General features: G+C 46.9%; 4 protein-coding genes across 8 annotated transcripts; 3 read left to right on the top strand and 1 right to left on the bottom strand.

Annotated features, from left to right (window-relative positions):
• The first annotated feature begins 87 nt into the window (after nt 1-87).
• LOC108026166 (transcription factor Sp4) lies at nt 88-3,639 on the top strand. The gene has a single exon (XM_017096921.3). The coding sequence runs from the start codon at nt 362-364 to the stop codon at nt 3,281-3,283; it is 2,922 nt and encodes a 973-aa protein (XP_016952410.1). The 5' UTR covers nt 88-361; the 3' UTR covers nt 3,284-3,639.
• Nucleotides 3,502-5,862, bottom strand: LOC108026171 (telomere-binding protein cav). 3 transcript variants are annotated; one of them, XM_017096927.3, is made up of 3 exons: nt 5,741-5,862; nt 4,515-4,646; nt 3,502-4,455 (listed from the first exon to the last, which is right to left on the bottom strand). In XM_017096927.3, the coding sequence occupies exons 2-3, from the start codon at nt 4,638-4,640 to the stop codon at nt 3,655-3,657; spliced, it is 927 nt and encodes a 308-aa protein (XP_016952416.1). In that variant the 5' UTR covers nt 4,641-4,646; nt 5,741-5,862; the 3' UTR covers nt 3,502-3,654. The 3 variants fall into 3 exon arrangements, with proteins under 3 accessions (XP_016952416.1, XP_016952415.1, XP_050744746.1); XM_017096926.3 differs by having other exon boundaries at nt 4,515-4,773; nt 5,741-5,852; XM_050888789.1 differs by having other exon boundaries at nt 5,352-5,842.
• Nucleotides 5,014-26,101, top strand: LOC108026169 (CCR4-NOT transcription complex subunit 6-like). 3 transcript variants are annotated; one of them, XM_017096924.3, is made up of 8 exons: nt 5,015-5,203; nt 6,448-6,479; nt 6,670-6,798; nt 6,860-7,046; nt 7,491-7,666; nt 23,489-23,557; nt 24,050-24,362; nt 24,427-26,101. In XM_017096924.3, the coding sequence occupies exons 2-8, from the start codon at nt 6,473-6,475 to the stop codon at nt 25,202-25,204; spliced, it is 1,659 nt and encodes a 552-aa protein (XP_016952413.1). In that variant the 5' UTR covers nt 5,015-5,203; nt 6,448-6,472; the 3' UTR covers nt 25,205-26,101. The 3 variants fall into 3 exon arrangements, with proteins under 3 accessions (XP_050744745.1, XP_016952413.1, XP_016952414.3); XM_050888788.1 differs by lacking the exon at nt 6,448-6,479 and having other exon boundaries at nt 5,014-5,203; XM_017096925.3 differs by lacking the exons at nt 5,015-5,203; nt 6,448-6,479; nt 6,670-6,798; nt 6,860-7,046; nt 7,491-7,666 and adding an exon at nt 21,678-22,629.
• Nucleotides 8,056-13,321, top strand: LOC108026168 (transcriptional regulator ovo). Its single transcript, XM_017096923.3, has one exon. It carries the CDS (start codon nt 8,952-8,954, stop codon nt 10,734-10,736), a length of 1,785 nt encoding a protein of 594 aa, XP_016952412.1. The 5' UTR covers nt 8,056-8,951; the 3' UTR covers nt 10,737-13,321.
• Nucleotides 26,102-26,357: the final 256 nt, after the last annotated feature.

Raw genomic sequence — 26,357 nt, forward strand, 5'->3', positions numbered from 1 at the left:
TTATTGCTATCGCCGTGCGCCTATCGATGGCTATCGACTGGCGGCTATCGATAGGCGGCGCATGCAACCCTGGCCCATCACTCTCACTTCTTCTTCTGCGTTTGTGTTTGTCAAAACAAAATTGAAACTAAAAACTGTCTTAAATCGTTTCCCTGCTCGACTTCCCCTGAGTTTCTTGTTATTCATGTGTTCGGATGCCTACAACGGCCCCCTCGTCCCCGTGAACATTGTACCATGTGTGCCACCCCCGTCTGAGTGCCAGCTAATCGGCTTGGCAGAGTTGCGCGTCTGAGCAAGTGAAAAAAGGGGACATGTTTCGCTCGAAGCACTTGTGACTGACGAAATCTCAATTAAAAGCGCCATGCTGCAGTACAAGAGTGCCGCCAGTGCGGCGACCAGTGCGCCCCCAGCCACGCCCTCGGCGGCCGGCGGTTCCGCCAAGGCGGCGACACCAAGTGGAGGAAGTGCAACAGCACCCCAAACCCAGGCACAGGGTGCTCCCGGGGCACCCACCATGCAGCAGATCATCAACATCCACCAGATGCCACCTCAGTTTGCCGGCGGAGCGGTTGCCGGTGGCGCCCAGAGCACTGGGATGCCGCAGAACATGTTCCAGATCGTTCAGCCCATGCCCATGCAAACGGTCAACATCGATGGTCAGGAGGCCATCTTTATACCCAACCTCAATGCCCCAATGGCCACCGCGCAGGCGGTCAACTTTAATGGGCAGCAGGCCTTCATCACGCCCAACGGCCAGATCCTGCGGGCACCGCAGGTCCAAGCCAATCCGGTGGCTTCCAACTGCATCCAGCTGCAGCAGCTCAACGGCCTGGGCCAGGAGCAAACGCAGCTGATCAGCATACCCGGCACCAATATTCAAATACCCGTCACCAATCTCATCCAGCAACAACAGCAAGTGCAGCAGGTACAGCAAGTGCACCAGGGTGCAGTGCAGCAGCAGGCACAAGGACCGAATGCTCCCGGCGCCAGTGCAGCGGGAGGAACAACCAGTGGGACGGCGGGCCAGCTGCCGGGCAGCATCACCATACCGGGTACGAACCTGCAGATACCCACCTCGGTGGCGGCGGCCAATGGATTGCTGGGAAACCTGTCCAACCTGCTGGGCGGCGGGCAATCCATTAAGCTGGAGAATGGCCAACTGCAGATGCGTCCCCAACTGGTGCAGTTCCCGGCGCAGGCTGTACCGCAGCAACAGCAAACGGTGGCCGTGCAAATACCCGTGCAGACGGCCGGCGGACAGACCATCTATCAGACGGTTCATGTGCCTGTCCAGGCAGCGGCAACGGCGGGCGGCGGGCTACAAAACCTGATGCAGGCGCAATCTCTGCAGATGCCCGCCGCCTCACAGATGCAAATCATCCCTCAGTTTTCACAGATCGCCCAGATTGTTACGCCCAACGGGCAAATTCAGCAGGTGCAACTGGCTATGCCATATCCTCAACTGCCGCCGAATGCCAACATCATACATATCCAGAATCCCCACCAGCAGCAGCAACAAGTGCAGCAACAACAACAGCAGCAACAGCAAGTTCAGCAGCAACAACAGGCTCAACAGCAGCAACAGGCACAGCAGCAGCAGCAACAGCAGGTACAGGCCCAGCACCAGCAGCTCCTGCAGGCCATCAGTGACGCCTCGGCGGGTGGTCAACTGCCGCCCAATCAGCCCATCACCATCACGAATGCCCAGGGCCAACAACTGACGGTGATTCCCGCCCAACTGCGACAGGCTGCGCCTCCCGCTCCGGCGCCCGCTCCAGCCGCTGTGCCCACGCCCATGCAGTTGCCCAATCTTCAGGCGTTGCCCATCCAGAATATCCCCGGGTTGGGTCAAGTGCAAATCATTCACGCCAACCAGTTGCCGCCAAATCTGCCGGCCAACTTCCAGCAGGTGCTTACCCAACTGCCGATGTCGCAGGCTCAGGTGCAAACCCATGTGGCGAACCAGGCCCAGGTGCAGGTGATGCCCAAGCAGGAGCCGCAGAGTCCGACGCAGATGATTACCAGCATCAAGCAAGAGCCGCCGGACACCTTTGGACCTATCACCGCCACCGCAAATCCTCCTACCCCCGCCTCCACGCCGAGCACATCCGCACCGCAACAACAGCAAATCAAGTTCCTGCATACGGAGGGTAACCCCCTATCCAACCTGAGTATACCAGCCTCCATTCAGATCACTGCCCTGCCACAGCAAGCAACGAATACACCGAACGCCCCGGCTCCGCCCGTTCAGCAGCCCGTTAGAAGTAAAGCCAACGTGGTGAGCACGTCCAGCACTCAGATAACGATTGCCCCGACTGGTGGCCAAGTGGTGGCTGTGACCACGCAGGCCAGGGGAGCGCCTGCCAGCATAAGGAGCACGAACAGTGGCACCACGACGATAACAACGCCGGCCCAGGGCAATCTGAATGTGAGCATCAGTGTGGCGAGTTCAGGTGGAGGAGCAACGGGCGGTGGCGGGGGAGGAGCGGCAGTTGGAGAGCCGAAACCGCGCCTAAAACGAGTAGCCTGCACGTGTCCCAACTGTACCGATGGCGAGAAGCACTCGGACAAGAAGCGCCAGCACATCTGCCACATCCCCGGCTGCCAGAAGGTGTACGGCAAGACCTCCCATCTGAGGGCTCACCTGCGCTGGCACACCGGCGAGCGGCCCTTCGTGTGCTCCTGGGTGTTTTGCGGCAAGCGCTTCACGCGCTCTGATGAGCTGCAGCGCCACCGACGGACGCACACGGGCGAGAAGCGGTTCCAGTGCCGTGAGTGCAACAAGAAGTTCATGCGCAGCGATCACCTGTCCAAGCACATCAAGACGCACTTCAAGAGAGGCTCCGGCGTGGAGCTAATCGAGCTGAGCATCAAGCAGGAGGGAAAGAGTGGCAATGCGCCCAAGAGCATCAGCACGATGGGCGGCATTGTGACGATAGAGATCCCGGGCGGCGGTGCTGCGGCGACGGCGGGAAGTGGAGCCTCCAGTGTGGCGGCCACGGTTGCAGGCTCAACTGTGACGCCTGGCGGGGCCACGATCGTTCAGCTGCCAAATGTGGACGCGCATGGCGGAGGCGACAGTTTCGGCGAGGACGAGGAAGACGAGGAGGATGAGGAGATGACCGAAGAGGACGACGACGACGAGCAGCTCGACGATTGCGAGGATGAACTGCTGGATGATTGCGAGGATGAGGAGGATGACGAGGACGCGGAACTGGATAGTGGCGATGAGGCGAAAATGACCATTGCTGTCAGCGAGCCGGGCGACAACTCGTCCAACTAGCATTCGGAGTCGCTGTTCATGGAACAGTTCTTGTTTGACCACTTCCCGTAGCACCCACCGCCCCCCTGCCACGCCCCGTGGGACCATGTAAACTAGCTCTAAATGTAAATTGTACATAGCGTAATTATGTAAAAGCGAGCATTTCAAATGTTTATCTCCGTGTACAGTTCCGGCTGCGGATCGTCCTAGATATGTGTAAATAGCTTAAATTGAGCATCTTATTTTACTAAGATTTTATTATTAGTTTTTACAAACTTTTTAGGAATTCAATGTTTTTAACACGTTTTCTACGGTCACTATACTTAGAAACTTAGTAAGGTTAACAAAATCAATAAATGCAAAACTAGGATTTTAAACATTGAACTTATATCCTATTTGGCGGACTCCTGGGTGGATGCGGTTACCTGGGTGTTGAACGTTAGGTAGTCCGGCTCTGAGTTTTGAGTGCTTGGATAGTCCTCCAGGTCAATTGACTCGCCAATCGACATGCTTTCCGAATTTATTTGAGCGCCATAACGTACCCAGCTTTCCTCCATCTGTGTAGCTGGGCAGTCGACGTTTTGAGGCTGGCAAGCTTGCTGCTGCGGCAGGTCCTCGTGCTGATCCCCAATGCCACTCAGTTCTGATTCCGAGGACAACTCAAGCGCCTTCTCAAGGTCTTCCTCTTCATCTTCTTGGACAAGCGCCACCTTTTGATCTTCTAAAACATCTTTAATCGGAGGCTCTGTAATTGAAGCCTTCTGCGATTCTTCCTCCTTGTCGTCCGAGTCGAAGGTCGAACCAAAGGTGTCCTCGGATTCCCGAATTTCTGGGCCATCTAGATCCTCTAGGGACTCCCAGTCTGGAGCGGATTCCATACTACTCTTCTTGCCATGCCATCTGTCCAGCCTGTGATTGTTGAGCTTTTTGGTCTGAGCTCTAGCCACGTCTCTTTGGTTTGCGATAAAATCCTCCGGATACGGTTGAACCATCTTCTTTCGCACCGCTTTCAAGTACATGCCGTTGATAAACTTGTCGGGCTTGTTTTCCAGACGTTTTTTGGCATCGAAACGCTTCTTTGCATCCCAGAGGCAATTGTACAGTGTCATCTTAACTTTTAGCTTGGTCTTCAGGCACAGCTCGCGAACCTCCTCCGCGCTGTATTCCCGTGCGAGGTCCTGCTCGGTTATTCGCTAGAAATACAAATATATGATGGGGAACCAAATGGCAGTCTAAATAAATGCTTGCCTACCGTCTTGTTGTGCATCCACATTATCCGTTTGGCATTACAGTCGGGATCATTGCAAAGAGCGCGAATGCTTTCATCTTCGTCCTCCAAGTATTTGCGTAGGTATTCTGACATCTCCATTTCGGGCATTTAAACCTTAATTATTATAAATTTAATGACTAAATTGAAGTGGACGCGCTCAAACAAGAATTGGTTTATCGAAACTCGATGTGAAGATCGATTGCAGTCTTAGAGATGGCAGAGTGGCTTAGCTGGAAAATAGCTAATAATAATGACATTATGATTGCAACAACGAATAGTAGAGACCTGTAATAAAAGCTATAACAACCTGAAGAGAACAGTTTTGACATTTTTAACATGGCTATAAATTCAAGAACCTAATCCGCACGCCTTGACTTTGCTTTCATCTACTTAGCTTTTTATCCGTACAATAGTTGGCAGCCCTGATTGCAAATTTTCGATTGGCCGATAGGCAGCAAGTGGGCATTTCCGCGTACGCCGAACAAGCGCACAAAAGAGAAATGGAAAACGAAGGAAAGCGAAGAACGAGAGTTTACACATAGCAGCAGCAGGCTAAAACCACAAAAAAATCGCCCAGCCAGAGTCGAAAAACATACAAAACATATCGCGTTGGAAGCCGAGTTGACACCACAAAGAGCGTTGACCGAAAAAAGTGGCTAGTAAAGCAAACAGTACGAAATCCCTACGTGTTTTCATTTTCAACCCTACGACCGTCTGCCTGTGTGTGTGTGTGTTTGTGTGCGTGTGAGTGTGTTGTGCGCTTGTTTTGTTTTGACTAAAATCCCATTTATGTAGTTATATTCACAAAACAAACATTACCTAGCTGTTCGGTTGAAAACCAGGCCGCAGTGGAGTTGGCCAAAGGAGCACGCATTTGGCCAGCGTTTGCCGTGATATCGCCCGCTGATAAAACCGAGTGGCAACTCCGAGTGGCCACCATGTATACAAAAACAAGGAACGACGATGAAAGCGAGTCGCGCGATAAATAAGTGGAAAGCGGAGGGGCAGCAGGAGAAAGAGCGACCCAAAACGAGCAGGGCAACAGCAGAATCGTCGCTTCTGTTTCGACAAACAGACACAAAAATCGGCCAAAAAACTGAAAACAACAAAAATTAGATAAAAAGGAAAAAGCCTTAAGAGCGCTCAAAAAACGTTCGAACTTGCCAAAATTCCACAGTGTAACGCACGGAGGGCACAAGTTGGCTTACCAATTCCAGTTCCTTCAAAATTATTGAGTAATTTGCGGGCCAAGAGCTGAGAGAGCGAGCAAGTAAATTCGATTTGATTCGAGACCCCCCCCCCCAGACAATCCAGAGTGAGGTGACTTCCTGGGAAAAGTGAACTGATCCAGGTAAACCCCGGCTCCTGCTTCTGGAAACCCCGCCAACTCCAATGTGCGACATACGCCATACGGCCGCTCTTCTTCTTCCCGCATTGCCCGCCCACGCCATTCTCCCTTCTAACGGTTCAGCGTGCCTGTGTGCGTGTGTGCGCCTGTTCGTGTGCTTGGTGTCCGTGTGTGTGTGCTTGCACTTTGCGCGCGCTTGCAAAAAATCCTTTTAGTTTGCATTTAATTATAATTTATAATTTACCATCCTCAGCTTTGCGAAGAGCAATAGCAGTTCATCAAAAACATACAAAATGAACATACAAAAATTGGATATTCGAACTCTTCTATTATAAAGAAAGTTTTGAAAATGTGTCTAATTTCAATAAGAATATCAGAATTTACATATAAATTCTTGTAAAAGTATCATTAATAGTTTAGATCTAGATTTTACATTCTAAAAACTGCTATTATTTTTCTCCCAGCTGAAGCCCATGATATGTAAACCCAAAATCAAAAGCCCCCAAACCCCTCCTTTGTTTACTAATACAAAATAATAATTGAAACCACTTTATTAATATTTTGCAGAGACGCTTATCATCAGGCGGTTATTATGAAAGGTTATGATTTGATTCCAATTCTCCTAAATACATTTAAGCTAAAACTCAAAGCATTCACATTTCTGTTGCTAAGCGAGGTTTTGTCTCCTAACATGAGCCCTAACTTCCTTGAAACAAATCCAGATTTTAACCAGACCCCAACTCCTACCTACAGACACTAATATCATTCTCTTTGATGTATACCGAACAGGCAATCATTACAAAATGTCTCGTAACAAAGACAAATACGACAGTGCCAATCGGAGGCAGCAGATCTTTCTGTCGCAGGAGGATATAGCCGCTGGCAAGAAGACGAACTGGAGTGGTCTGGAGATTACGGGTGAGTTATCCCTTGGATGCCTTGAAGAACTCAACTAATTCATCTTCCTCTCCTGGTACAGGTTGCGTTCGCAATATAAGTCCGTCACTGTGGGAGTTCGAGCACCTAACCGCCCTCTATCTGAACGACAACCAGCTGCTGCGACTGCCCGCCGACGTCGGCATGCTGACCAGCCTCAGAACCCTGGATCTGTCCAGCAACAAGCTGAGGAGTCTGCCCGCAGAGCTCGGCGAGCTCATCCAGCTGCGGTGAGTGCTGGTGTGGGCTTACAAAAGTGTCTTGCAGGGAAAAGTTAAGAATATTCCAATTAGGACCCCCTAAAAATGTGTCCCATTAATGTCTTTCTGCATATCTATAGCGAAATATTCTACAGTGTAGAGTAAAGCATGTGCTAAATAGAGTTCTTAATCAGAAATCTCTGTAAGACCTTTAAAATTCTATAAAAAATTATATTTACTGAAATTTTTATAAATGTAAATCAAGTTTATGTTGTATGGTACGTTTATAAGTAAAGTACTTCGAACTACTTTACTTTAAAAGTTGTCAGCCGCCTTAAGCATATATTGGTATAAAGATTAGATTTATAGACTGATGCAGAACGGTAGAGCTTATTAAAACCCTCAGTCTAAACGTTAGCCCTAATGATCCCCGTGCATTTGACTCACCCACTCCATCGCCTCTGCTCCTTTTAGGGAACTGCTGCTGAACAACAACTTTCTGCGCGTGCTGCCTTACGAGATCGGCAAGCTGTTCCACCTCGTCATACTCGGCCTCATGGGCAATCCGCTGCAAAAGGAGTTCATGAACATCTACAACGAGCCGAACGGCACGCAGAAACTGCTCACCTACATGCTGGACAACTTGTCATGTGAGTCCCCCTATATCTTTCTATATACTCCTGAGTGTGTGTGCCAGGTGCGTGAGCAGCTCCTGCCTAGGTGTGCGTCCGTGTGTGCCCGTGTGTGTAGGGGTAAAAAGGAAAGCACGCGAAAAAGGCTTCCGAAAAGAGAAAGTTTTTGATTTAACTGCGGGTTCAAGGGTATTTCAACTATCTGATGGGGCTCACTGAAACTGAAATGGTTACTCAAGGGGTTCCTTATTTAATGTTCAACAGAACAAAATAAGGATCGATTTCTTATCCTTAAGTTAAAGGTAATCTTTCCAAATATCCTAAAACTAATTTATTGGTATTATTAGAATGATTAGTTTAAATTGGGGCTTAACCCAATAAAAATGAAATGATAGTGTAGATAAGAATAATTAACGACTCACTAAAAACATTTTTAAAGGTTTATTAGTGAATCCCCATAAAAAGAGGAACCTTTGTTTTATTTTGTAATACAAAATGTGATACATTTTGTTAAAAAGAAAAGTTTTCCGCCATAAACAAAGGTGTCACAGCTAGTTAATGCCTTTTCCCACACCTGGATAGGCCGTAAAACCTGTTGTCGCGGCCATAATTAAAGTTCAAACTCACGGCTGCCCATTAAAGCCGAAAACATAATGCCCGGGCATCAATTAAAAATGTATAATTGAATGCAACAATTACAACAATTGGCGGTGTCGTATCGGCCGGGCCGAAAGAACTGCACGACCTCGACATGCAAAAGCCGAAAGCCCCAAGCTGAGCTTCTCTCTCTCCCAGTGGATGTTAACTTGGCCTAAACGACACGCAGAGAGAGCAAGCCAAGTGGAACCTAAGAGCCGGAGAGCGAGCGACAGGTCTTAACTGGGCTTTTACTGTTAGCCGGCGGGCCTCACCAGCGATCGCTGCAGCAGCTGACTTCAGTCTGCCGCTCGCTTGGCTACGAGGCGGACGCACTTGCTCCACACAGCTCCTCCAGTCTCTCTCCCTGCTCAGCGGGAAACCCGTTCGCGACCGTCGCGCATGCGCCGTGCATTTCGTATTTCGTAATTGCGATCGCGCCGTGTCCCAGTTTCTTGGCGTTCGCTTTTCATTTCGTTGCGGTGGAATCGCTCGACTCTCGACACTCGACTCTGTTGGCCAAGCGAAGAAAAAAAATGCCCATGCCCCATTGAGCGGTGGTGGCCCAAGCCGAATAATTATTAATCCAAAGCAAGCGGCCAAGTGATGTGCAATCGACTCGATCCGCCGCCAGGATTCAGTTTGGGATTAAGACAGCAACGACAGCATGAGATCGCATGTGGCCGTCTACAGGGCGCCAGAAACAGCTCCATCACTGCCACCAGCCTCCAACTACGCTCCCCTGCGCTACCATCAGCATCCGGTGAGCCATTGGCCACTGGGAAACCAGCAGCAACAGCAGCAGCAGCATCAGCCGGGTGCAGCTCCTGGATATAGGCTGCATCACGGTCCGCCCTCGGCACCACCGCCCAACTGGGCAGCAGCTCAATCGGTAGCACCTCCTTCCCAATCCAACCAGAACGCTGGCTATGGCGTGGTGAACCAGCAGCGTATCAATGAGTGCGCCGGCATACCCCTCATCTCGAATGCCTCCAGCCACCTGTCGCCCGCCCAGCGGCAGAGATTGCTGAGGAAATCCGCCCAAAAATCATGCCCAACGTGGCCACCTGGCGGGGCCACCATGTCCCAGCTGGCTGTGCATGCCCAGGGCATGCCACTGCTTCAGCAGAATGGCAAGCAGCATCTGCAACAGCAGCTGCAACACCACCAAACACATCATCCACACCATCAGCATCATCCTGTGACCACCAACTGGAGTGGAGCCTATCAGCCGATGAGCAGTCAAGCTGGCTTCAAGATGGCGGACAAATCTAGAGCCCTACGCTATCAGAACTCTGCTCCACCGGTGCTCAGCAGCCAGGAGAAGCAGACAGCCGCCAATAATGCTGCCAGCCAGGATCAGGCCACTTCATCGGCGGCGGAGACCTGTCTGCCCAGGATCATCAAGCCGAGGAAGCGACGCAAAAAGGACCGCAAGCCAGGCAACGGAGTGCTCCTCAAAATGGAGTCTGAAATGCAGACCAAGCTTACCAATCCTGGAGAGGGCTACGCCGCAGGAGGATCAGGATCCTATCACCTGCCCACGGGAATACTGCAGCATGATCACACGCACGGAGTGTGCTTCTGCCGGGAATGTGACCCACTGCGGTCTCTGTGGGATTACCCTCTGCGGCGATCGCTTTCCGATGCCTCCTCCAGCGAACAAGGAGGCAGAAGTAGGGAGTCCTCCTCGTCCACCTCGTCCACACACTCGGACAGCTCCTGCGATAGCTCCATCTGCAGCCAGAGCCTGCCCAGCTCAACGGCTCTGCAGGAGGAGGCCACCGAGGAGTTTGCTCCCATCACCGGCGACAGCAGTCGGGCGGAAATTGTGGGCGTAATCGGATCCCAGCGGAGTCATCCGAGTGCCGTGACCACACCCTCGCAATGCCTGAGCGATGATTCCGGCTATGGGGATATTCTGAGTGGGATCAACATAGCCAACGATCTGTTTGGCAATTGCTTCAGAGGCGGGAAACTGGGCAACGCCTCCTCCTCGATTTCCGCCCAGGCGGAGACGCTGCTGGATGAGAGCCTGAATGAGATATCGCGCAAGCTGATCGAGACCTGCAATGCGGCGGATCAGGCCGGATCGGGATTGGGCTCGGGCCTGGGATCGGGAGCAGCCAGCGACAGTGGCTTGGATAGCGCTGGCAGCCACAACTGCGGATCGGGCCTCGTCTTTAACTTTGAGCATTTGAATCTGACGGATGCGACGCCCACAGCCTTGGATTTTCTCGTGGATTGCAACAACAATAGCAGCGCCAATAGCTTGGGCCTGATGTGGCGTGCGGGAAGGCAGCCAAGTGGAGGAGGTGGAGGTGGAGGTGGCTGCCACGATGACAGCCAAGTGGCAGCTGCCAAACTGGGCCCAGACAGCCGCGCCACACCCACCAGGCTGATACTGGGCACGGTGGGTAAGCTGAAGCCAGCGTTTTCCACCATCTCGTGACGACGACGACGACTATGACGACGCCCGTGGAAAACTAATCAAAATGAAAATCAAAATCAGAGTGCCTCATTTTGCAACGATTTGGAGAAACGTGAGACGACGACCAGATAACGAGCATGCGTGGGCGGTTTCCATTTTGGATAGGGGAAATGTAAATGTTCAATCTTCCGAAAGCACTTTTTGAGTTTCTACCCAACCCAAGTTGCGCAACTCCGGCGAAGACGGCGGAGAAAGAAGAAAACCCATTAAATGGATATAACGCACATGTGAGACGATCATCACATCATCATGATCATCGCAGTCATGATTGTGATTGGAGCGAAAAACAAAAGGCCAACGAGCTGACCAAATGGGCGCTGTTGGCTGCGAGATCCCCGGCAAATGGAAACTTATGGAGACAGGCACCGGGGAACTGGAAACCTTGTACATACCACATACACACAGTGCGACTATCCGACTATCCGAATCCCAAACCGACTTCCACTTCATCTTCAACTTCAACTTTCACTTTCACTGCGACGGCGGCGGCGGCGGCAGTAGCAGTGGCAGCGTTTTGTATATCTGTATCTGTATCTGTATTTTTTAGGAGATTTTTCTTTTCTTTTTCTTTTTGCCAAGACCACAGATGGCGGCGGAGCTGCGGGTGGGGGTTACGGGAAGGGTCCGACTCTTATGCAGATTTTGTGGCGCAAAAAGAAGAAGAAATTGTAGAAATCGTGTAGATTATACGATGTGAACCCTAGAGATACTTTAACTATACCCCCCCATATCTGTATATCTTGTACTTCATACATACCATTAATTGTTGTTGTTATTTGTGCATTAACGTCATCCGTAGGGCCCTTAAGATCTGGGCTTTATACAGGGTATATTCCGTGTGTGTTAATTTTTATGTTCGAGCTTAAGCCACGTTCCTACATGTTAGTTGTGTATCTTTTTGAATATGTTTTGGGTTCTACTTTAATGTTAACTGATTAGTGGGTTTTCGGTTTTTACCTAGTACGTAAAGCGCTACAACGTGAACTTTTATAGTTGATAAGATTAATGCTTAGGTTATCCATAGATTGGGGAACACAAACAGAAAGGATCTCTAAGGGTTAAGAGCGATGTTCTTAAAGCAGAGTTATACATATGTACAATGCGTTTTAGAACCTCGAAACAGGTTGTCTTATAATTGCCTTACAATTTTGAAACGCATTGTGGCTTGAGAACTGGAAACACACTTTTTCCCCATTGAATATTCATAAATCTAAAGTGAGAGTTTCGCCGGGCTTCTGAGACGCTCAAATTCAGCTTACTCACGGCCGATCGGTATCATATCATGTTATATCTTCGAGTTAAGACTCACATTTCCGACTTGTCTGCAATTTGAGGCCCATAAAATGGCCGAAAGAAGATCTGGGTGCGCAATTAATTCCAACTGAGATCGCCAAGCATAAAATCTAAATCTGAAAATCGAGAGCAGCCCTAGTTACCTGCTTAGCTGTTTGCAGTTGGCGTTGGCGAGTAAAAGTTTTCGCCTATTTCTATTTTTTTCTCCATTTTTCTTTTAATTAAAAGAAACTCACGAACGCGCAGCGCGCACAGAAATTGCTTGAAGTTTTCCGCTCCAGCTCGACTCGACTTGGCTTGGCTTTCCTTGAATTAACTTGGCTCGAATCGTGTTCGGCTGAGAGCGCGTCTCAGCATCGCGCGCCGCCGCCGCTGGAAAATGTCACAGATTTTCCATTGGCAGGTTCCGGGCAGACGGTTTGTGTTACCATTCCCCAGATATAGAAATTACCACTCGAAGCTAATTTATTTAATTAATTCTATTTTCACTAGCTCGTATTGTTGTGCGCCCCCTCCATCGTATTATTGTAGTGTTTTGTTCGTTCGTAAGCATCGTTTTTGCACAAATAACAAGCCTATTTAGTTAACCCATCAATACAACACAGCACCACATTTGTAACCCAAACAGCCCAGACAATATGGCCAACTTATTTATTTTGATTAAGCCCGAACGAGAACTCAATAAAAAGTGTAAACAAAAGTGTCAAACAAAAAGAACCTGATTGCTGTTTTGATAACCCCGAAAAATAGGTGTTGAAATAGCCAAAGAAAATCGAATGAGGCACGTTTGAGCCGCCTTTGGAGCCGGGAAAAACAAACAGAAGTCGGCGTTTTCTGGGCCCAACTCTCAGAGATCCCTGATGCACTGCACCGCCACTCGAAAATGAACTTTCCAAACATTAGAAGAGGCCGCTGCACAGATTTCAATTACCAAAGCGGCCCCGGAGAAGAGTGGGAACCGGGAACCTTTCACCGGGGTGAATCTGCTTACGCCGGCTTTCGCAAAAAAAAATAAAAAAAGATAAACCGCTGTCATAACCGTAACCGGCAAATTAATTTCTGGGCATTTTGTGCCCGTCATTAGGCTAATTAATGTCTCCATTTTAGGGCCTCATTTGCTGGGGTTCTGCTCTGAGTTAGCCCGGCTAAGCCAACTGCTTGTTAAGTCAGCTTCTAGAAAGAGGGCCGATTTCGGGTTGCCTCTTTCACAATGGCCGGCGAACCTCTGGAGGTCCGTGCTCCAAGTTTCGACTTCCAGTTCCATGGTCTCTGCGCCGCACTCCGGACCCGGACAGCGGACAACGGACAACGGACAGCGGACAACGGACGAGCGTTGAGTGGGTCAGTGGATAATTGGGTCATTTGCAACACTGTTTGCGCCATCAGCCGCCATCTAGCACCACCGAACGAACCATCGCTCCATCGCTCCATCGCACCACCGGCCAGCAGCGGTGGCTAATGTGTTTTGGCTACGTCAATAAATGCGTCGCGTTGCTTTTGCTTTTGCCTGTTGCTGCTGTAGTTGTTGCCTTTGTTGTTCTTGGCCATAGATGATATTGCCGCTGGCCAACGAAGCGGGGCCATCTTTCTTAGCGTCTTCCAGTTGCCAGTTTTTCTCTTTCCTTCTGGCCCCTGAAGTTTAATTGTTTTTCCTCACCTGCTCTCGCTGGGGGTATTTCAAATTTGTCGTTCTATTTGCCGGGGTTTCGAAATCATAACCTTTCAGAAGGAGCTCTTGGGTTGTAAAATATATAGAGGCTTAAGAAAGACCTACATAAAATGAAATAAATTGACATAGAACCCTAAAAACAAAAACTGAAATTAGTTAATATAACCTACTAATATAATGTTTCCAACTTTTATTCTAAAAATGGAAAATCTTATCACTTATCAAAGATAATAAGAAACAGGATTACTAAAATATTATTTTTTAACAATATATTATTTATTTATTTAAGAAAGGGTATATGATTGTGTACCATCCTATTCTTTTATTTTCTACTTTTGTGATTTTTCACTTAGTATCGCCGTCTCTCCCTCCATCATCTCCCCCAAGTTTCCCCACCAATTGGTCTTGCCGCTTTTCCAGTTGACTTTTCTTTGGCTAGAAATTAGCATTTCGCCATGAAATTGAAAGTTTCGTTTTCCAATTAACTTGGCCAGTTCAGTGGGCCACACACACCGGTAGTTCATCATCGCCATCATCACGATCGTCGTCTGCGTTGCCCAAGTTCCTGGCTCAACTTCCTCTGTGCAGACCCACAAAAAAGGGGGGGAAAAACTCGGTTAATCCGAATAAAGGCCAAATGTCTACGAAAAAGGTTACGCAAAATGTCAAACAGTTAAGAATCCAACTCAACTCCAGCTAACGGCCACAAATGTCATTATTACATTTATTCCCCACTTTTAATGCCGTCTGCTCGTTCGCCGGGTCGTCTTAAAGTGGATGCCTCGCTCGTTTTGTTGGCACCACTATTTGATTTTCTTTTCAGCCGTTCTCGTGCTGACTTGGCTTTGCATTTCCACAGACAATTGCCGGCTGCCACTTGTCTGGCCCATTAGCCAAACTATGGCCCACTATTCATGAGCCTCTCGAAGAAGAAAGATGAAGGGCTCCACTTTTTGAATAATTTGGCGGTGTACATTTGTATTCATGTTGAGCAATGTGTAAATCTGATTGTGTGCGAAGATAAAGAAGCCAGCAGAAGCAGACCTAGAATTCATTAGCACACAAGTTCCCCTTTTCCGAGTTTCGGGGGAGTCTTAATTAATATATTATGGGAAGTTCGCATAGAACCTAAAAATTGACATGCCAAGTGATGGTTTGCTAGAAGAATACATTTATAACTAAGTTTACTTAGTAAAGAACTTTAATTGGGCTTCTTACTATAATAATATATTTTGTTACAACACTTATGGGTAGTTAAAGCCAGAGTTACAGAACTGAAAATGTATGTCAGTATTACACAACTCAAGTTATTTAGGTCGCTGTTTTTCCTATCTCCTCGGGGATTACCATGCTTGATTAGGTCACTAGTTGGGTTGGTAAACGAAGAGTAGCATAAGATGGTCCACAGAACAAAGAGTAATCGATTGGGCTCATTTCATCTGACCATTCATCCACATCATTGCCACTATAGGAATAGTTACTCTAAGACGCAATGCGTCGCTGCAGCCTCAAATGACGAAATCATGACGGAGGGTCTAATGTCGTCAGTGACGTAAAGTCGAGGGAAGAGAAAGAAGATGCACCATCGAGGTTCGGACCCCATAAATCAAGAGGGGTGGACGGAGAACAGCCAAAGGGCCGGTGCTAACTCCTAGGTTTTTCAGCCATTTGAGAGCGGCTTGTGCTTCATTTACTGCTGCCGTATTTGTAACCTATTATGCCCTACGAAAGGGTTACCTTACCACGATTGGAACTTAAGAACTGCTTCTAAAGTAACTACTTTTATGGAATATTTATGGTATAGAACGGAACTGATTAGGATCTAACGCTTGGTATTATATCGTTTTTAAAATATCTCTTTGAAAATCTTGATCTTGCGAATCTGTAAGGGCACATTATTAAAGGGTAATAGGTAAGGTCCTTACGGTTTCCTAACTTGTTACCATCTGATAGGGATAAAGTAATTACCTCCATCGTAAATTAAAAATCAAAAGTAAAATGTTTAGGATCTAACCCTTGATAATACTTAATAATACTTCTCCCTTAGGTTTATCTTACTTCCAACTTTCTGATAGGGCATCCCGATTTTCGGTCTCTGAAGCCCCATCTTAAACTTCTGCTTGTAACTTATTCTGCTTCATCTTTATTTTTGTTGTACCCGCTCACGAAATGGGCACAACATGAATTAATTTTTTCTGTTTCTGGCTTTTTTCCGTTTGCCACTCGCGGTGGCAGTGGCCCACCGTTGGTTGTACAAATTTTGCCGTCTATGTAGGTTTATAACTCGACTCGACTCGAGTCGTCTGAGCTTTATTGTTACCACTGCTGCTGCTGCCGCTGACTTTCTGGCCGATGACGAAGTTTTTGTGTGTGCTGCGCTGCATACGATGCTGCTGCTTCATGCCATTATTGTTGTAACTGTTACCTAATCGTTTAATTGGCTTAAGTCGGTTGATCTTTTTCCTCTCTGGCCAGCGCTTTTGTTATATGAACGTTTTCTTGTTTTCGGCTTTTATTTAATTTAATTTTTATGACAACTTTGTGCTTTGTAATGCATTTTAAACGCATCGCGGCGTCATCGATTCCCACAACGTTTGCCGATTTAGTGGAGCACGGCGAATTGTAATGTGGGAAGAGGAAGTGGAGCGAAAATGTACAGGGTGTTCAAGACTTGGTTGTTACCCTGGAATATTCACTTACTTTAATACCAAACCACTCAATTACTGTTGTGTCACGGTAAATGTCATGTTGTCATGACAAATCTCAATGACATTGTAAATAACAGTATATATCATCTTAATTTTTTAGTTAAATGTATAATACTAAATTATAAAACCTATAAATTCTTATTTTTTCGTCTAAAATGTTACTAAAAACTACAATATAGGGTCTAAAGTTATATATATCCCTTCAAAAGCCAATTTAATAATATAATAAACTTTAAATCCCATTAATCCGTTTTTCTCTGCACAATGAATTATATCTTAAATGTTTCTTTAAAACACCCTATATGGTTTATCAAACCCCCAAAAAAGCATAACCACTTCTAAACACCAAAGATCCATCAGTTCGGATCTCCTACAATTTCCTTTTCTGAATAATTTTGACTAGACTGATTTATGTAAGCTGGTGCTCCACATATGGCCCACCTTTTGGCCAATATACCCCAGGCTTTCGCTCCGTTTAAGCATCGCACATTGTATCGCTGAGGATGACAAAACGGCCCCGAACAACTGAAATGGTTTATTTATATAGCGAAACCGGTATTTATAACTGCAATTGGGAGTGAAGAAGCGCGCTGATGATGATGATATTAGTGCCAAAAATTATAATAGTGTGGCGGGGGCCAAAGCAACGCAGCTGGTGATTTTTGGGGCCGGTGCCGGACGCCGCCTGCCCCCGTCCGGCCCCGCCTTTTTGGCCGCCTTTGTGCTTGTTAACGGTTATTTCGGTTACGAAATGTTAACTCTTTTTTTGTTGCTCGGTTTTTTATACCATTTTGTGCTTTGTCATGGCGAAGCTTTTTCCGTTTTTATTTTCATTGCTTGTTGGGCCGATTCGTTTGTTTTTTCTCTCTCTCGTGTTTCTCATTCATATTTTCGTGGAGTAATTCGCATAATTGGCCCATATTTCTTATAAATATGCATCGGAGATCGGAAATGTTTTCGTCTGGCCGTCTCGCCTTTAATATGGCCTTAAATGCGGAAGTGGGCTTACAGCCCGCTTCCACCTCGCTTTGGGTTTCATTTTCGTTTCTTATCAAGGTTGTTGTTGCGTAAAAGGAAGTGCAAATGGTTAGAAAGTTTTATGGCCAGGGAATGGGCCGCACTGCACTGGGAAAAAAATCAAGTATTTCCTGCTTAAGACCTGTCAATGCGAGGCAGCAATGCTGAAAAAAACAAAGCAAAACAAACCGTGGAGATTTCTCTATACAGTCGTTTTGAGTATTTAAGAAGCCATTCTTAATTAAAGACCTCACGGATTTTAGCACTTCATGCCTCTCAAAGAAACTTACTTATCCAATACATCAGCTTAACTGGGCTACCTCTTGAAGGAAAAAAGTTGGTGAGGCTTTTATTTATAGGTTCTTCGGATGGTGAAATTTTACTATAGTGATTTCGCCTTTGGGATAATATGGTTAGCCTTAACCAAAAATGTCGAATTGATATGGGCGAAATTTGAGAGAAAATATTTGTAGTTTCATCAGCTTACGAAAGCTTAAGGCATGTGGCTATAAATACTTTTTATATCATTTGCATTTACAGCTTAGGAATTATTTATTACCAAATATTAAATGGTACATAATACCAAAAGTCATACATATGTATATAAACTATCTAGGCCACAATTTCTTTAAAGCTTAGGATGCACCACGTCTATGAGAAGAAAGGCTACAAGATGCAGGTCATTTTATTATCAAGGATGGTGTTTTACAAGTGTTGTGAATCGTTTTTTAAGCTTTCGATAAATATAGAGTGGTTTTTAGTGTGCGGTAGCTAAGCATTTCTAATTATAGTTTAGTTTTTGTTGCCAAGCTATGAATCGACTGCATTTCCCCATTTGCGAGTGTGAGACCTGGCCCTGAATGTTTTCTTTCGGGGATGGGTTGCTGGCTGCTCGGATGCTTGGCTGGCTGGCTGGCTGGCTGGCTGGCTGGATTGGATTGGATTGGTCGGAGCCCATTACAGGCTGTGTCAATGTCAGCAGGCGGCAGGCAGAAGGCAGAAAGGCAGTATCCAGTAGGCAGTTGTCTCGTCGCCGCTTTCCAACTGCGGGAGAGAGAAAGTACCCGACTTTGCTGCGACTGCGAGGAGTGCGCGCAAAGATTTAAAAGTGGATCAGCGAAAGAAAAATAAACGTAACCAAGCAGCGTGCGGCATTGTTGGCGGATCGCGTGAGGCAGCCACTGCCTCCTACGAAGATGCTGCCACTGCACTGTAAGAAATTGGGTGTATATTTGTTCCTGCCACGGAAAAATGGTTTCAGCTCAACCAAAAATCCTCAGCTGTTTCAAGTGCTTAAAAAATCAATAAAAATAGTTTTCATTTATTTTGGAATATAAAGGAATCATATTTAAAATAGGTATATGTAGGCATAGGTAAAGCTATCTCTAATCCTCAGTTTGTTTTCCAAAGTGTGCCTTGCTGCTCCATGAAAGAAAGCCCACGCCAGTCTGCGACTCCAACTGCTGATGGAGTTGGAGTTGGATCCGCCGCTGGCGCAGTGGAGGCTGGTGGAGATGGGGTGCTCCTCTGCATCGGCTGTTGCCACTCGTCATCCGCTCGCCTGTGCATAATCACTGTGCGCGCACATTTTCAATTGATTTTCCATGTGACGCAGCACAATTGGAGTCTTTTGAATATGGCGCTCGCGATCGGCCACGATCTGTGAAACCCGGCAAGAAATGCAGCGGCAAATGCTGTCCAACTGGTTTCCCACACGCACATCTGTACTTGTGCAAGCGAATCCACAATTGTGGCCAAAAGAATAGTGATTACAAATGGTTCAGCAAGAGTGTCTCCCTGAGATGCCTTTAAGGGAAATAGTCCCATAAACAGGACTCTTTCTTGAATTTGCAGTTTATTAAGAAGTTCTTGGCAACCCAGAGCATATTTTTATATGGATTAGACAACACTTTATGATTTAAAAATAAAACCAATTAGTCAAAATGTAAGACAGTGCTATAGACCATACGAAATGTAAATTCTAGAGCTTGACTTATTTGTGGGAATTACATTAACCACGCTTTCAACATATAAATGCATTTTACAACGAGTGCTAAATTGATATTGACCCGCTTTTCCCTCGACTTTATCATCTCTTGGAGCTATCACTTCAACCTCATCTATGCCTTGGCTGCCCGAAGTGCACCTTAAATTGTGTTTCATTATTATGATTTTAATGCCAGATTGTCTTAAGTGGCGGCATCGGCATGGAATGGCGGCTGAGGTGGACTGGTCGGGCTGCGCGACAGGCAATACCAGTCGCAAGCTGGCAGCCAGCAACCGTCAACCTGCAGCCTGCCACTTGCAACTTGCGATTGCTGAACGCCATTGAACATTGGCAGTCAATTGCAGCGCCGATCGCAGCGAGCGAGGAAAAACTGGTGCAAACGAAACGAGTTATCTAATTGCAGTGCCCGCCGAAGAAGTGTGGCAAGTGGCGAGTTGACTTTTGTTTTCTATGCGAAGCAGGCCTCCGCACCGGAGCACTCCACTGCGACGGCTCCAAGCCCGGCATAGCCTCTCACCCCCAACCGATTCCCTCGAAAAGCGCCTCCGTTTCGGCCAACCAACGTGCTGTGCATACGATATCGCAGAGTTGGCCAACACACACACACAGTCACAGCAAACAGGCTCTTGGCGCACCAAATCGCACCAAATTTCAATTTGAATTTCACTTTCTTTTTCGATACGCTCACTTGGGTTTTTGCCTTTCGAACTTTTGTCTGTTGTCTTTGCCTCCGCGAGTGGCTCTTTGTTTCCCCCGCCTGGAGTTTGCTATTGTATTTCATTTCGTTTGGTTTTGTTTTCGAATGCAGCGCAGCCAGCGACCATGAAAACTTCGGATAGAAAGGGCTTTCTAGTAGGGATCCCGGGGAAAGGTAATGGCGGCTTGGATTATGTACAGGTTTATAGATAGATATAGGCCGACACGACATGGCGTGACATGGGGCTGGCAGGCGAATATTGGACCATCGAATGGCAACTCTGAGCTTACCGTGCCAGGAGAGAGTAAACATAATTGATATGCATCCATTAGGCAGTAAATAATCTTGATTGTGTGACGGTGGAGACTTATGGGTGGATTGAAGAAAGGATCGGAGATGGTAATGAGTCTTTGGATGAGTGGGGACCATAGTTACACAGCTCTCCTAACTGGAAGTCTTTGTAAATGGCACTAGCTTTGGGTGTACTACTGTGGAATAATGAATATCCCCCTGAAGATCTTAGATACTGGATCTTCAGATAGTAAACAAATTAGCGTCTTATAGCAGAGATACCAGCCAAAAAGTGGAGCACCAAGCAAACATCTTTCAATTACCATTCGCACACAGCAAACGGTTTTCGTTTTCACTTTTATTTTGGTAATGAGAATTCTCTTAGGAAGCTCGCATCTAAACAGCAGTTTTTAGTTTAAACTAAAGGTGGTAGGTTATATAACCAAAATGAAAGCGAAATTTCTACAGATTATATTAATTTTATAAAAAATATTAGGTAATTGATCTAAGGTTTTTCTTTTCTTGGTTGTTTTGGGGATCATATATAAATTCATAAATACATTGATGAGAAAATGGAAACATTAGAAAATGTATCAAAACTAGCTTGTTTTTATGTTGCTTTGGGGATCATACTTTATTTATTAAACATATTTCTGCCGAAACCCAAATTATATACATGGAAATATTAGAAAAATTGATCTACATTTGCTCGTTCATTGCTTGCTTTAGGGCTCTTGCTTTATTTAATAAATCCATTTACGAGGAAACCCATTTTATATACATGAGTATGTTAAGTAGTACAACTTTCCACTGTAACACTTCCCGCTAGGCCATCCATCTCCCCCCAGCAACCCCGAAAAATACGGCACGCTCCGTTGGCTGAACAAATTTGTTTTCAAAATTTCGTTGATCGCTTTGTTTTTCAAAGTGCTTTCGATGAGTGTGCCCTTTGTTACACCTGTCCATGGGGTAATCACTCACGAATTCGGTGAAATTATTTACCATGCGTCGGGTGGAGTGGCTGCGTGGGTGTACTTGGGTAAAAGTTTCGTAACCAAAGCCGCCGAAGCAGCGAGCACCTTTAACCCATCGATGGCCACGATGATGATGATGGCATGACGATGAGAAGGCCCACTTGAGGGTGCTCTTCGCCAGCAACAATAGTTGGCATTGAGTTCGCTGTCAAAGGCTTTTGTTTGACGTTTGGTAACAGCCAGCCACATTTTAGTTAATACTTACGCCTCGCACACAACGATCATTTCACTGCTAGCACACACGTTACGTTGCTCTTTTTTGCATCCCTTCCTCGTTTCGGTGACTCATTGGCGTCTTCTGTAATCTTAGTGTTAGTGCCATTTCAATTAAATAACCATTTGCATAATTAAGGCGCAGCGAGCAGCCTCTGCTGGGTCCTAAAAACGAATTGTACAATTAAAATGCAATCAAAGCGGCGTTAATGTAGTCATTAAAGGCTGTCAGCAAAAATACAAAACGGAAAAAAAAAGGAAAGAAACAAGCCCGCACAGAGGCAACCGAAAAACAAAACAAGGCGCAGACAGCAACAAAATTATGAACAAAAAAAAAATCACAAAATTTATTAAAAAGTGAAAGTTTTTAGTCGGCGTCGCCGTTTGCACAAAATTACCAGAGGGAGAAGAGAAATGCAAAAACAATCAACGAGTCTGCGAAACAAAGCAAAGCGAATCTCCAGAAGACCAGCCAGCAGCTTTTCGGCTTGAGAGCGACAGCGAAGAGAGGAGGCGAGCGATTGGGTTCCACAGCTCCCATTACCATAACCGGAGCAGCAGAGCGGAGGAGTACCGGGTTCCATCCCCAGCCGTGGCTCTCCCTGCCGCGGTAAGATGTTATGAGCAGCGGCCCAGCCACGGCTTCCAACTCGAGGAACGGCGGGGCGGGTGTGGTTCGCAAGATCTTCCACCCGCACCACCCGCATCATCAGCACCATCCGCACTATCAGCAGTATCAGCAGTATCAGCAGTATCAGCAGCATCCCCATCATCCTCACCATCCGTACTACCAGCAGCCACATCAACGCACGTTCTACACCCAGCAGCCCCAGACGTCGCAGGTCGCATTCGCCCCATTTGCCCCGCTGTACCACCCCCTGAGGTGGAGGAACCCCCCATGCTTCAGTGCTCCTCCGCCACGCAGTAAGTGATTCCCACAGCAGAAGCAATGGGAAGGGTACTTATTGTAAAGGATGTATCTTAATGAACTTCAGATAGATTTTAAAAGATACACCCTTGAGATGGTAATAGATTTTAACTAAGATATACTAGTATACTAATATACACATGGGTAAGAAAACACTTCGAAAGGTTGTTATAACTCATAAAGTACGTAAGTACATTATATACAGTATAATGTAGTATTATAGAGAAACATCCTATAAAGTACTCGACTTTAGTAAACCCTTACCATGGTAATAGATTAATGTATGTATGAGATGGTAAAAAGATATAAATATATTATAGTTTTCTCTTAAAACCAACTCTTGGTACTTGAGTTTTGAAAATTTAATTTTCTTCAAAATATACTGTACCTAACATTAAAACCTTTATAATCTAAGTTGGATAAGTTAGATTTTAGATTAATGTATATTAAAAAGTATCCCTACGAGGTAAAGAGGTAACCCTATACATGGTACCCATAAGTAGTAACCCATGTCTCTCATGTATGCAAAAACCAAAGCACCGCCTGACTGGTGGTGCCGCTTAAGCGGTGGGGCAACCCAAGGCAAAGGCGGAAGCAATTTGATTGCTTGTGCATGTCACTTTCACCGCTTGCAATCTTTGCACCCGGCGGAGTGGTTGTGCTTGGGGGAGAACGTGGACGGGGGCACATGCACGGCAGTGTGTCAGTGGGGTAGCCGATGATACGGAGTGCTCGTGTGTGCCGGGGGAACGCTTTATGCGCGGGTGCTAATTTCATAATCTCTTGCCGCCACTCGGCATGGCATTTTCACTCGCCCAACTAACCGTGCATCCGTGTCTGTTTCTCTCTTTGCAGTCACCGTCAATCCGCCGCCCCAGAGGCCCTGGCTGCCACTGGCCAAGCCCAACAAAACGCGACCAGCCTGTAAGTTGTAATTAAAGCCTAATGGCCGCCAGTCGGCCAGCAAGAATTTTCTATTACCGAGCCATTTGCAGTTGCCCTAGATAGGCGAGCGAGCCGCTCTTATAAGTCGATTAGAGATATTTACCTGAATTGTTTTTCAAATTGTTCATTTCATTTTTTAATGCTGGAAATATGAAATAGCTTAACAATTATGAACATATTCTACTAGATTGTAAGCTTGTTTTTTAATTATTTTTAATGCTTTCCAGCTATTTAAAAAATCTCTAAAATCTGTTAAATGTACTAAAAATATATGATTATTTATTCCGTAATACCTATTGTTTAAAAGATCTTTAAAAATAATTTAAAAACTAAACTTGATGAAAAGAGAATAAATTAATCGCTTTATTAATGGCAATCATAACAAAAACATACTATTTTAAATTAAAGGAAACTGGAACTGCACTTATCTACATTTTTCTTTACTAATTGATCCCATTTCCTCACCCTCAGGCATTTTCACGGTCATGTGCTATAATGTGCTCTGCGACAAGTACGCGACGAGGCAGATGTACGGATACTGTCCGTCGTGGGCCCTCTGCTGGGAGTACCGGAAAAAGTCAATAATCGACGAGATACGGCACTACGCGGCGGACATCATCAGTCTGCAGGAGATCGAGACGGAACAGTTCTACCACTTCTTCCTGCCAGAGCTCAAGAACGATGGCTACGAGGGCATCTTCTCGCCCAAGTCGCGAGCCAAGACCATGTCGGAGCTGGAGCGGAAGTATGTCGATGGCTGTGCGATATTCTTCAGGGCTTCGAAGTGAGTTGACAGATCGAATCCTACTCTTAGATGAGAAACTAATGCTGGGGTATTTCTTAACCAGGTTCACGCTGATCAAGGAGTCGCTGATCGAGTTCAACCAGCTGGCCATGGCCAATGCCGAGGGCTCCGACAACATGCTGAACCGCGTGATGCCCAAGGACAACATCGGCCTGGCCGCCCTGCTCAAGGTGAAGGAGAACGCCTGGGAGCCGATGTCCGAGGTGACGCAGATCTCGCAGCCGCTGCTCGTCTGCACGGCGCACATTCACTGGGACCCGGAGTTCTGCGACGTCAAGCTCATCCAGACGATGATGCTGAGCAACGAGCTGAAGACGATCATCGACGAGGCGAGCCACAGCTTCCGGCCGGGTCACAAGAACGACTCGAATGCCGTCCAGCTGCTGCTGTGCGGTGACTTCAACTCGCTGCCCGATTCGGGCGTGGTGGAGTTCCTCGGCAAGGGCCGCGTTGCCATGGACCATCTGGACTTCAAGGACATGGGCTACAAGTCCTGTCTGCAGCGGCTGCTCTCGAACGACACCAACGAGTTTACGCACTCGTTCAAGCTGGCCTCCGCCTACAACGAGGACATCATGCCGCACACCAACTATACGTTCGACTTCAAGGGCATCATCGACTACATCTTCTACACGAAGACGGGCATGGTGCCGCTGGGCCTGCTCGGACCCGTCTCCAATGACTGGCTGCGCGAGAACAAGGTGGTTGGGTGCCCGCATCCGCACATACCCTCCGATCACTTCCCGCTGCTGGTGGAGTTGGAGCTGATGCACACGGCAAGCCAACAGGCGCCTCCCAACGGGTTGATCAATCGCCGGTAGCAATAGAATCGACGCGGCAGACCCACCACCAGCAACAGCACCACTACCAGCACAACCCTGATGACGACGACGACGGCGCCGGCGGCCACGCGCACGCCGGCTGCCAGCGGGGGAGCAAACGGAAGTGGGAATGGCACTGGGAGCGGGAATGGCGGCAGCGGCGGCGTTGGAGGTGGTTTAGGTGGCGGATTAGTTGCACCTGGGGGCGGCGGCGGCGGCGCAGCACTTATGATCCCGGGCGGCTACAGGGGACGGAGCTGCAGCAATAGCGGTTGCCATCGTCTGACGGCTGCTCTTGGAGCGGCAAGAAAAGCAGCCAATCCTGGAACTACAGCGGATAATAAACAGGTCACCGCTCCGCATCCCGCTCCCAACTGACGTGGCGATCTGCTCGCAACAAAATTCAGTTTTAGTTAGATGATACGACATACGACTTTGATTTCTAGACCCCCGGTCTCCCAGCTCTTGTACCAATCACATCCTCCCCTCAAGATCCCTATAAGTTATAAGCTGACGACGTTGTGGAGGTCCCGCCGCTTTGTGCGCTGGATCGCAAAGTGTGCTCGCCGACCAATGCAACCCATTAACTAAGATCGTAATCGTAATAGGAAGGAATATAATTTACTTGCTGCACTCCTCTTCCGCGCTTTTCGTTTTGATTTTATCAACTGCACGTTTTCACCATCGAATAAATCCATTATATACAATATGCATATGTCAAATGTTAAATTCTATCTTGAAACACACCGCTCATTCACACAGCAAAAAGTAAATCTAAGCTAATTCCGTTTAGCAAAATTATTAGCAGCCGTTCGTAAATAGTACCGGAAACCAATTATGCATTAAGTAAAAAGTAAATTACATTGTGTAAAAATTAAACGAAAAAAAGCAAATTTATCTGATCGAACCGTTTTCTAAATTGGGTCTGAGAGGATTACAAAAAAAAAAGAAACAAAACCACAGAGTTGCAAGATACGATTTATGTGTATAGATACTATTTTGGCCAGCCAATAAAATTGAACCGGAATCGCTCCGGATGTGCAAAGTAAAATAGATCCTTTAACTAGTTGATAATGCAGCGCAGACTCATGTAATGTATAACATTAGAAAGCTTCGAAAATAGGTCGGTCTACTTTTGTTTGAGTGCATTGGG

The sequence above is a fragment of the Drosophila biarmipes genome, chromosome 3R, assembly GCF_025231255.1.
Source record: "Drosophila biarmipes strain raj3 chromosome 3R, RU_DBia_V1.1, whole genome shotgun sequence".
In the NCBI taxonomy this organism is placed as follows: Eukaryota; Metazoa; Arthropoda; class Insecta; order Diptera; family Drosophilidae; genus Drosophila; species Drosophila biarmipes.

What these genes read in the sequence shown, in the direction of transcription:
- LOC108026166 (XM_017096921.3), top strand. Translation starts at nt 362, where the DNA reads ATGCTGCAGTACAAGAGTGCCGCCAGTGCGGCGACCAGTGCGCCCCCA.
- LOC108026171 (XM_017096927.3), bottom strand. Translation starts at nt 4,640, where the DNA reads ATGCCCGAAATGGAGATGTCAGAATACCTACGCAAATACTTGGAGGAC. An exon ending in TGTGGATGCACAACAAGACG is followed by an intron (nt 4,456 to 4,514) that starts GTAGGCAAGCAT and finishes TTGTATTTCTAG; the next exon opens with CGAATAACCGAGCAGGACCT.
- LOC108026169 (XM_017096924.3), top strand. An exon ending in GGCGAGCTCATCCAGCTGCG is followed by an intron (nt 7,047 to 7,490) that starts GTGAGTGCTGGT and finishes TGCTCCTTTTAG; the next exon opens with GGAACTGCTGCTGAACAACA. An exon ending in CAACAAAACGCGACCAGCCT is followed by an intron (nt 23,558 to 24,049) that starts GTAAGTTGTAAT and finishes CCTCACCCTCAG; the next exon opens with GCATTTTCACGGTCATGTGC.
- LOC108026168 (XM_017096923.3), top strand. Translation starts at nt 8,952, where the DNA reads ATGAGATCGCATGTGGCCGTCTACAGGGCGCCAGAAACAGCTCCATCA.